The 11,407-nt window shown below is 46.0% G+C and overlaps 1 protein-coding gene across 1 annotated transcript; it reads left to right on the forward strand.

Moving 5' to 3' along the window:
• Window positions 1-1,790: 1,790 nt before the first annotated feature.
• c9 (complement component 9) lies at window positions 1,791-10,955 on the forward strand. Its single transcript, XM_084486779.1, has 11 exons — window positions 1,791-1,896; window positions 2,050-2,140; window positions 3,427-3,577; window positions 3,865-4,009; window positions 4,309-4,447; window positions 4,524-4,730; window positions 5,843-6,083; window positions 6,977-7,093; window positions 7,222-7,397; window positions 7,724-7,958; window positions 10,412-10,955. The coding sequence occupies exons 1-11, from the start codon at window positions 1,826-1,828 to the stop codon at window positions 10,570-10,572; spliced, it is 1,734 nt and encodes a 577-aa protein (XP_084342905.1). The 5' UTR covers window positions 1,791-1,825; the 3' UTR covers window positions 10,573-10,955.
• Window positions 10,956-11,407: the final 452 nt, after the last annotated feature.

Genomic DNA, 11,407 nt, shown 5'->3' on the forward strand with positions numbered 1-11,407 from the left:
CTGTCTGGTAATTCAAACGTTAATAACATGCAAATGAACTGATTAACGACCGCCCAGAGACTGAGCGACCAAGCCTGCCGGCGACCACAGCGACCAAAAGCAGCCACACGAGCGACCAACACAGCGACCAATGCGACCTACGTCGCGACGCACGTCGTTGGTCACTCACGGAGCTCGGCCTTCCTCAGAAAATTGTTAGAATACCGTAATCACCCGAATATAAGACAAGTTATTTTGCCCTGGAAATGTGGCTGAAAAGTGTCAGTGACATAAATTAGCAGACAGCTTATTCATGCACTTCCTATCCTACGATACGAACTCTTGGATTCTGTGATCTTAGCGGAGGTTCTTTGCCCGCAGCGCATCTGCCATTTTTACGGCAGCTCAGCTGCCACACGTAACGTCGTCATGGCAACGAGTGTGCTATGGTTCTTTTTCGATGAATCCTCATCTAGCGCATTGAGAAGAGCCGTGTAATAAAGAAAATTAAATAATGGCCATAGCCACAAGTGCATATGGATAGCCTATATACGATAACTGGGGGCAGTGGATTCTGAACAAAAATGTCTCATTGCTATTCATGTGTAATAAAATACATCATTTTGGTTTCTTGATTTCTTAAATAAATAATCAATAAAAAGGTTGAATATAGCCTACCCCGATTATATTTCCTGAAAACCCCAAATGAGCATGAAAAACGTCCAGTTACTAACTAACTAAGCGTCATATACAATCAACAATCAACGAAGATTAGGCTATGACAATAAAGGGCACATTCCTCGCTATGTGATCCAAATGCATTTTAATGCCGAACCAAGCGTAATATTGCTGGATCTCCACTGCGTGGGGCTTGCGCAGGTGGACTGATCACATTGTCGGACATTTGTAGGAATTGTTTGAAACATTTGGTGGATGATGAAGGCCAAGGGTCATTATTTTAGGTGAGCTGACTCAACAATCTGAATAGCCAAATGTGTAATATTCTTTGTTATTTAATATAATATATATCGTTTTTTGATATTTAATAATTTAATTTTGATAATTTAATATATATATATATATATATATATATATATATATATATATATATATATATATATATATATATATATATATAGTTTTTTGTTTTAATATAATTATACAGTATAGCAGTCAAGTCTGTGAAAGTCAGGTGCTGGGAAGGCACTATTTAGAAATAATAGATATACATCAATTCCACATTGACAACTGCCATAGGCCACTATGACGGTAACTTCTGTATTTGCTTTTACTTCTCGTAAATTGTACTTGATTGCATAATTTGTTGAACTTTAAAGGCTAATATCTAATCGAAGCCAAGTAGAACCGGCAAACAAAACCAGACAAATAATGCACAAAGATGATAAATAAATGACATTCTCTTATCCCTATTATTAGATCCCTATTAGCATTGCTATCTCAGGATCATAACATTAACATGTGTGCCTCAAAGTATAATATTCAAATGAATTTAATTCCTATGTAACTCACTCTAGATCCAATGTTGAATGAAGCTGCAGCATATTATCAGCCCTTTATAGAACATGAGCAACCAACACCAGCATATAGGTAGGCTCTACAGGGGATGAACCAGTCAACAAGGTATCCATGTATGACCAAATATTCATCAGGGAAAGGTTTTTTTAAACAAATCTGATCTGTTGGCAACAAAATCAAAATGATTGATTGTAAGAACTTTGTTGACAGTCTCTCTTTATTTTGGATAATCATTGACAGGGAAATAGTTCAAAAGGTGAAGACCCAGTCGTCGTGCACCATTTATTCTCCCTTCTTTTGCGGGCTTGATATGATGTCTACCAAGGCTTTTCAGCTGAGCCTTTACGGCCTGTTCTCACTCACTCTTTTTGGACAGGCAATGTAGGCCTTTGATATTCTTTATTTTTAAGTTTAGTTTCATGAGGCCTTTTGGATATTGGGGAAATTTGCAACGACAAATCATAACATCTGACCATTTTGTCCTGGTGCATATTAGACAATAACTTGCAACTCTTTTACCATATGTCTATTTAGGGGGAACACGTTGCCTGATCCGCCACAAGTGAGTTGTTCATACACCAGATGGTCTCAGTGGACGACGTGCAATTCATGTAACAATCAGAGGGTGAGTCAATTCATGCACTGCATGGGGCCACTTTAATTTAATGCAGGGCTATAATAGTAGAGTGTACAGCTGCAAGTAACAATTATTTTCATGCAATTAATCAAACAATCATTTGATCGTTTTGTCTAGAAATGATTATTAATTATAGGAAATCCAAAGTGATGTCTTACTTAGTGAATCTGCTATCTGACAAGTAGCAAATGGTTGGTATTTGATGAATAACTAAAATTATCAATTGATTATCAAGAAAATATTACATTTTTGATCGAATAATCCACTCGACTAATGTTGCAGCCTGAGCAGATGGATCTATTATTAGTGTTTATGTTTGTGATCTTGGATTCAGCAGTCCTTCTATACTATAGCAGAACTACTGGGGGGAGGCGGCACAGAGCCTGGGCCGGAAGCCAGAAACCGCAAGGGGCGGAGTTATGCGTGTTTCTTATTTCAGAGATATTCCAAATAGAAACTCAATCACGTGATTGGATGACGCTTTCACAAGGGGATTTGTGCCATGGCCAGTCTATAAGTATTTATTTGTTAAGTGTTTATTTGAAACCTTTACTGACTCGTTTTAGTTCTCTACTGCTGGCCACATTTGTGATTCTGGGTTTGCTGTAATTAGGTGCTTACAGATTACCACCTCCAGCAATATGATTGGTTGAAACAAAAATGAAGCAAAAGAAAGTGAAACGTCAATTCATTCGGATTTGAGCAGATTATTAATCTAAAAACTGATCTAAATTCTCTGGCGCTGGTACTTTGTGCTGTGTGAAATTTCCTGTTTGGCATTATTTAATTCTTAGACAGAAGGCGTGCTGTGGCCGTTGTTGCAATGGTGATGTTTGGTTCTTATGTCTGTCTGTCTGTGTGGTCTATTTGTGTGTGTGTCTATTTAACTCTGATGTCTATGTCTGTCTGTCCTTCATCCATCTGTCTGTCATACACCTGTCTGTCTTCCTGTCTGTCATCCACCTGTCTGTCTGTCTTTCATCCACCTGTCTGTCATCCATCTGTCTTTCTGTCTGTCATCCACTTGTCTGTCTGTTATCTACCTGTCTGTCTGTCATCCACCTGTCTGTCTGTCTGTCTTTCATCCACCTGTCTGTTATCCACCTGTCTGTCTGTCATCCACCTGTCTATCTGTTATCAACCTGTCTGTCTGTCTGCCTGTCATCCACCTGTCTGTCTGTCTGTCTGTCACCCACCTGTCGGTCTGTCACCCCCCTGTCTGTCTGTCTGTCTGCCTGTCCTCCCGCTGCCTGCACTGCTCCCCGTGTGTTCAGAGTCGAACCCGAGGGATCCTGGCGTTCGGACAGTTCAAGGGGCAGCCGTGCGCCGGGTCTCTGGGGGAGAGGGAGGCGTGCATCACGCAGGAGGCCTGCGTCCATCCACCAGCCCCAAACTGCAGCGCCTCGCAGTTCCAGTGCGAGTCGGGTAACCCTATGGTTTGCATCGCTGGGACAGATTTGGAGAACATTCTGTGGTTGTTAATGTTTTGGCCTGCCTTGATTAGTCTCTGCCATTTCACGTCTCACTTCTTGTTTCTCTCTGCTCTCTACTCTTTGTCTTGTCTCTCTCTCTCTCTCTCTCTCTCTCTCTCTCTCTCTCTCTCTCTCTCTTTCTCTCTCTCTCTCTCTAGTAATATAAAAGTATAAGGCAATGGCCAGGATAGTAGTGCATTAATCTCTCTCTCTCTCTCTCTCTCTCTCTCTCTCTTCCAGGCACGTGCATAAAGAAAAATCTAGAATGCAACTTCGATCTGGACTGTGAGGACCAATCGGACGAGGACTGTGAGGACCCACAGCGGAAACCGTGTGGTAACAGGGAGCTGGACACCAACCGGCACGGCAGAGCAGCGGGATACGGGTCGGTGGACACACACACACACACACACACACACACACACACACACACACACACACACACACACACACACACACACACACACACACAGAGGAAAAGCATGGGACTTGAAACTACAGACATTGTGTCTCTGTTTTGGTGAAGCTATGGTTTTGTCTGACAGATATGTTCTAAAAGACATCACAGGAACCTTAATCTCTCGACCCCCAAGGGGACATCTTCAGAAGACGTGTGTTAAGTGATGAGGGTAACGCGTGTGAAGTGACGGTAGTGAGACAACGTTCTCTCATTTTACGCACTAGGATCAACATCCTGGGCTCTTCCCCGGCACAAAACCCCTTCTACAACGAATACTTCCACGGAGTCTGCAATCGGATGTGGGACCCCACACAGCGGGCGGAGATCAGGCTTCCGTGGAACGTCGCAGTGCTCAACTATGAGGTGATGTCAGCAAATACTGATCGTCAGACGCACGGCAACGATAATAATACAAAATCAATTGAAATCTTTCTTTCAGACAAATGTCGAGGAAACCGTTTCTAATGAAGTCTACAAGAACAGCGACACCCTCATTACCGAGGTTCTGAAAGAGAACACTCACAGCACCGAGTCCGGACTGAGCTTCAAGTTCGGGGAAGGGCCAAAGTCAGTGGGCGGCGGCTTCGACCAAGGACATGAAACGACGGACATCGTGAGAGAAGTCAGAGAGTCCACCAGGACGACGGTACGATAGGTTTAACTAACAGAACTTAGTCTCTTCCATGTTATTATCTATCTCTCCCAGCCCCCCTCCCTCTCTACCAATCCCCCTACCCTCCCCTCTCTCTCTCTTCACCCCTCTCTCTCTCTCCCACCCCCCACCCTCCCCTCTCTCTCTCTTCACCCCTCTCTCTCTCTCCCACCCCCCACCCTCCCCTCTCTCTCTCTTCACCCCTCTCTCTCTCTCCCACCCCCCACCCTCCCCTCTCTCTCTCTTCACCCCTCTCTCTCTCTCCCACCCCCCACCCTCCCCTCTCTCTCTCTTCACCCCTCTCTCTCTCTCCCACCCCCCACCCTCCCCTCTCTCTTCACCCCTCTCTCTCTCTCCCACCCCCCACCCTCCCCTCTCTCTCTTCACCCCTCTCTCGCTCTCCCACCCCCCACCCTCCCCTCTCTCTCTTTTCACCCCTCTCTCTCTCTCCAACCCCCCACCCTCCCCTCTCTCTCTCTCCCACCCCCCACCCTCCCCTCTCTCTCTCTTCACCCCTCTCTCTCTCTCCCACCCCCCACCCTCCCCTCTCTCTCTCTTCACCCCTCTCTCTCTCTCCCACCCCCCACCCTCCCCTCTCTCTTCACCCCTCTCTCTCTCTCCCACCCCCCACCCTCCCCTCTCTCTCTCTCCCACCCCCCACCCTCCCCTCTCTCTTCACCCCTCTCTCTCTCTCCCACCCCCCACCCTCCCCTCTCTCTCTCTTCACCCATCTCTCTCTCTCACACCCCCCACCCTCCCCTCTCTCTCTCTTCACCCCTCTCTCCCACCCCCCACCCTCCCCTCTCTCTCTCTCCCACCCCCCACCCTCCCCTCTCTCTCTCTTCACCCCTCTCTCCCACCCCCCACCCTCCCCTCTCTCTCTCTTCACCCCTCTCTCTCTCTCCCACCCCCCACCCTCCCCTCTCTCTCTCTTCACCCCTCTCTCTCTCTCCCACCCCCCACCCTCCCCTCTCTCTCTCTTCACCCCTCTCTCCCACCCCCCACCCTCCCCTCTCTCTCTCTTCACCCCCTTCCCTCGCCCGGCCCTGTCTCCCTCTCTCTCGTCTACACCTGAGGAGTCCGTTGTGTGTCCCGCGTGTGTCCAGGGCCAGACGTACGTCAGGGTGAAGGGCAAGGTGCAGTTCGCCAGCTTCCGGCTGCGTCCGCGGAGCCTGCGCGTGGCCGACGAGTTCCTCAACGAGGTACGCTTCCTGCCCCTCCAGTACGAGAAGAAAGCCTACTTTGACTTCTTGGAGATGTACGGAACGCATTACACCCGCTACGGCAAGTACGGCGGGGAATACCAGCTGGTGTACGTGCTCAACAACGAGGTCCTCACCACCAAGGGTAGGCGTGGCTTTCCTTTGTTTTTATTGGTGTGTTGTTATGGTTGAACCGAGGAGAGCAGAGAACAGCAGGAGAGAGTGATATTTTAAAACACAAAAAGATTTCTCTCTCTCTCTCTCTGTGTGTTGCGTTCACCCACCTGTGAAGGAGTGCGGGTGGAGATACGCTGTGTCGGCACATGTGACTGACAGGCAAGATGAACTCCCGATCACCTCCCTGATTGGTTCAGGGGAGAAATTAGCTGGGGGTCCTACATCCTAAGGGTCTAGTACAGAACCTGTCTCCAGACCAATTCACGCATAAGGCTTGAACCTCTCAGTTCATTGTCGACTCTCCAAGGGGTGATATCCACGGGTGCAGAAACAAATGCCTCTGGAAGCGATTGAACAGACCTAGCAACCATCAGAGCATTGAAACGTGTGACGTAGCGCTCTACAGCCAGTGGGTAAATGAAACCTTTACCAGAAGTATGGCAAACACATCTTTCGGATCAACAAAGCCTTCAGCAAAGTTGATTACCTTCTTTTAGAGAAAAAGTACCTTCCAATTAGTTTAATACCGTCGTGATAACACAGTCAACAGGCCGTTCCACAACCACATCATCGTATCGGACCCGCCCCATATAAGATCAACGGTTGTGATTGGCCCTGGGAGACCGGGTCTGCTGGAGATCTGTCTGAACAGCAGGGGGGCCAGGGGACATGAACATGAGTTCGCTGATTCGTCTTGTTCCCAGGCTAAGAGGCGTGTACTAGTTAACCAGGACCGATATTCTCACAGAGCATTTTAACCAGATACCATCACTCTGGTTCACTGACCGATGGCTATAGCATAACATCTTACCAACAGCACCTTTTAATGTCCTAATGTCAAGTGTTCTGTGCTTGTTTCAGCCGTGGACGAGAACACACTGAAAGAGTGTTTGACAGTTGGTGCAAAAATAGAGGCTTCAATGATCTCGGCCCATGTCAACAATAAGGATTGTGATTCAGTTACGGAAAAAAAGGAAGGTTTGTTTTTTTATGATCTCATTCCCCAGGGCACTCACGCACTAACTCACGCACTCACCCACTCATCCAGGTTGACAGAAGCACATACACCAATAAGTCCTGATAACTTTGCCCCATCTGCAACACAGTCGGCAACACGAAGGAGGCCATGGTGGATAAGTTGCACGTGTTTGTGAAAGGCGGCGACGTAGCAGTCGCCGCCACCATGAGGACGACCATCCAGAAGGAAGGGACGATGAACGCCGACGTGTACAGAGAGTGGGCGCAGTCGGTCATAGAGAACCCCGCGCTGATCCACAGTGAGGTAGAGAACAGCTTGTGGAATGACCTAGAACCTAGAACCTAGAACCTAGAACCTGCCCCGCATTTATAAATATAATATATATACAGTAATTAATATATGTATATACGCGTATAGCCTGTATATGTATACAGGCTTGCCTATGCTGCAACATATATATATCTATATATAGATATAGATATATATATGAGTGACAGAGAGAGAGAGGGAGAGTGAGATTCTATATTTTATTATTATTTATTATGCCATGTGTAGAATATTAAATACATGAGAAAAACAGCTGCCACTCTTCCACTGAACCACGCTGACGGTCACTGTGCTGTCCCCAGCCGGAGCCCATCTACACCGTGATCCCGCTGGACATGCCCGACGTCAACACCCGGGTGGCCCTGCTGAAGCTCGCCATCGCCGACTACGTGGCCGAGTACAACCTGTGCAAGTGCAAGCCGTGCCAGAACGGAGGCACGGTGGCCCTGGTGAACGGCGAGTGCCTGTGTCTCTGCCCGCACATGTTCGAGGGCCTGGCCTGCCAGAACTTCAAACCCGAGGGCGCGCACGTCCACTGTGAGTGACGGACAACTCATTTGGTCCTTTGTGGTGTTGGGAGAGTGGTGAATGGTCAACACGTGGTTTATTCAGAGACACGAGTTGAGCAAACTTGAGTTCTGGAGGTAGTTGAGTTCTTACCTCTGTCAAACACGGGTAAGAATAATATTATAGTTTATATTGGAAGTGGGCGGAGTGGTAAATAAGCCACGCCTACAGGTTTTAATGGCAAACATGGCCTCATGGCAAAGAGGCCATGTTTGTACGGTAGTGTCTGACTTATCTTCAAACTCATACAACTTTATATGGTGTATATATACTATAGTATGTGGAGAAGAAGCCATTCATAACTGGTGTTAGCACTACATAGTGGTCCAATGAGTACTGATGTTAGCTTCAAACATTTGGTCAAAATAAAGCATAGACTAAAATAATTTTCATCATGAGCGGCATAACAAGTTGAAACTCACCCTGTCTGAGTTACATTGAATTTAGATATATATAGTAAGTAAGTAACATTTATTTATAAAGCACATTTTTAACAGTTCGCACTGACCAAAGTGCTGTACATAGTGCATTCAGTAGGTAAAAAATGAAGGTAAAAATAACAATATTAAATAAAAAAGAAATAAAACCCAGACATCCACTTATAAACAAAGATAGTAGTGCAGAGGTAAGATAGTTAATGGGGAGAAAAAGCCAGGGTGTACAGGTGGGTTTTGAGCCTTGATTTAAAGGCAGAAATGGAGGGGGCGTCACGTATGTGAGGTGGCAGTTGGTTCCACAAGCACGAAGCAGCTACTGTGAAGCTACTTTGAGTCTGGAGCGGGGGATGTGGAGAAGACCCTTATTAGAGGATCTTAGGGACCTAGGGGCTGAGTGGGGCTGTACAAGGTCTGAGATGTAAGATGGGGCCTGGCCTTTGAGGGCTTTGAACACCATAAGAACTGTCTTAAAATGGATTCTCTGTTGTACTGGAAGCCAGTGAAGGGATGCAAGAACGGGTGTGATATGCTCCCACTATTTTGTCCCATTTAAGTCTTGCTGCTGCATTCTGAACCATTTGGAGGCGTGATATGAGGGACTGAAGGAGACCAAGGTAGAGGGAGTTGCAGTAATCCAGCCGTGATGTCATGAAAGCATGGATAACTATTTCCAGATTGTGGTATGATAGGGAGTGTTTTATTTTAGAGATAGTTCTGGGAAGCTGTTTTTTACTACGGAGGAGATTTTGTGGATTGTTAGGGTTAGACAACCTAGGTCAGTAAAGATGTTTTTGGGGGATTTGGAGGGGCTAAAGATGATCCCTTCTGTTTTGTCGTTGTTAAGCTGGAGGAAATGATCCCCCATCCCAGTGATTTATCTCCTTGAGACACTCTAGGAGGGTCTGAAGGGAGTCCCCGGTCTGAAGGGAGTATATGGTCAAGTTCATATAGCTTTAATGAACACTTGGACCAAGGTTCGTGGGATTTGGCTTGGGTACAATATGTACAGTTCTGCTCACCATAAAAGAGATAGGACAGAGATGAGTGGACAGTAAACTTGGGATGCACTGTGATATCGTTCAGTACATTTGCGTGTGCCTGTTTTACCAGATCGTCGACTGGTTTATTATTTACAATTACACTGAATCCGTCTGAATCCGGGTAAGAAGGTTAGCTCCTGTTTACAGATATCTCGGCATATATATTTAAATACAAACTAACCATCAGACAATATTTACAAAGAAGAGTACATCCCTGTGTGCGTTGTTTGCAGGGAGAGTTCAGAGTCCCCAAGGCAGTGGGGCTTGGAGCTTTTGGAGGTGGGATGATTTGGGGGACAGGGCCCTATAGCGCCCCCCAGAGGTCAGCAGCTGGGATAGGAGGCGCGAGGGCTCAGCTGGGACTCTCTCTGCCCTGTTGGCTGTGCGTTTGATACAAATGCTGCTGTTGTATTAAAGCTTGGAGGGCGTGTCAACTCAAGGGTTCACAGTTGGAAACTTGGGTACTTTTTCCTCAACCCCCAGTTCAACTCAATGTAATTGGATGTCAATTCATCATTGCCACCCACTTTGTATACTATAATATGCATTGTACACGATTGTATCCTATTGTTATTTTAAATTCAGTATGCTTTCAGACCAACCAGCACACCACCATGGGTTCAGATTTAAAGATGGCAGGGCCTTGTGCATCAGCCATTTTAGATTTATTTTATCTTATATTTAAAAAATCATAAATCTGTTCTTTCTTAAATGTACGGAGGAGGGTTGGGGCCACATGGGATTATATTTTTGGAGATCTGAGTTAATCTCAGAATGATGACTTAAAAATTCTGAATTCTGATATTAAAATCTGATAATAAAGTCTGAATTCTGACTTTAATCTCAGAATCCCCCCAAAAAATGCACATGTGGCCCTCATTCCTCCTCCGTATGAATGTGTTCTTTTTATATTTAAACAATTTCAAAATAAGGTGTTGTTTTGCAGTGCCGCGGCCCAGCGTGGCCCAGCTGGGGAACTGGGGCTGCTGGAGCGCCTGGTCGGCGTGCCAGTCCGACCGCCACCGCCTCCGCACCCGCCTCTGTAACCTGGAGGGCCTGCAGGGGGCCAGCTGCAGCGGCTCCACCCAGGGCCGCGAGGAGTGTTGAGGCGCCAAGCACACACGCACACACACACACACACACACACACATGCACACATACACACGCACACTTACAGACACACACGCATACACACACACACACACACTTACAGACACACATGAACACTCACACACACACACACACACATTTACATGCACACACATTTACATGCACACACACATACACAAACACGCACGCACGCACGCAAACACACACGCACGCACTCACGCACGCACGCACGCACGCACGCACGCACACGCACACACACACACACACACACACACACACACACACACACACACAGATCATGATATAGGCCTTCATGATTTCTGAAACAACAAAAATATAATGGCTTTTGTATCGCAAAAATAAAGTATTTTTTTCAGCTGTGTGGTGTTATTTTATGTTCATGTGCTTAGGCCTTTTTATGCTACATTTACAGTGAAACAAAGATCTGTCGTAGTTGATGTAACCACACAAGAAACAATGTGTAATTATGATCTCAGCTGTTAGATAGGTCATATTTATTTGGTAAATAAATTAGGAAATTATACTACGATGTGACTGAATGATTTGGATTCATTCATTTGGTGATTTTGAAAATATTAATGCAGTTAGAAGAAAAGAATGAACAGAATGAAGATGTTTTGGGAAACTGAACACAAACCTCAAGCAAGTGCTTGAACCAAATCTTTTCCTGTTCTAATATATCCTGTTTGTTTCCATCCCGCAGGCTAAACTCCCAATAGGCTGATGGGAACGGGCCCAATTGTTTACAAATCAAAATAGCTAGCTAATATCTTGCCTATCAGAGTATCTCTTCTCTGATTCAGGAAACCAA

Source organism: Micromesistius poutassou, assembly GCF_964030765.1.
Source record: "Micromesistius poutassou genome assembly, chromosome: 22".
NCBI classification, from domain to species: Eukaryota; Metazoa; Chordata; class Actinopteri; order Gadiformes; family Gadidae; genus Micromesistius; species Micromesistius poutassou.

Excerpts from the sequence above, each read along its gene's own strand:
- c9 (XM_084486779.1), top strand. The coding sequence starts at position 1,826 with ATGATGTCTACCAAGGCTTTTCAGCTGAGCCTTTACGGCCTGTTCTCA. Across the intron at positions 2,141-3,426 it reads ATTCATGTAACAATCAGAGG|AGTCGAACCCGAGGGATCCT; the intron begins GTGAGTCAATTC and ends CCGTGTGTTCAG. Across the intron at positions 7,959-10,411 it reads CGAGGGCGCGCACGTCCACT|TGCCGCGGCCCAGCGTGGCC; the intron begins GTGAGTGACGGA and ends GTTGTTTTGCAG.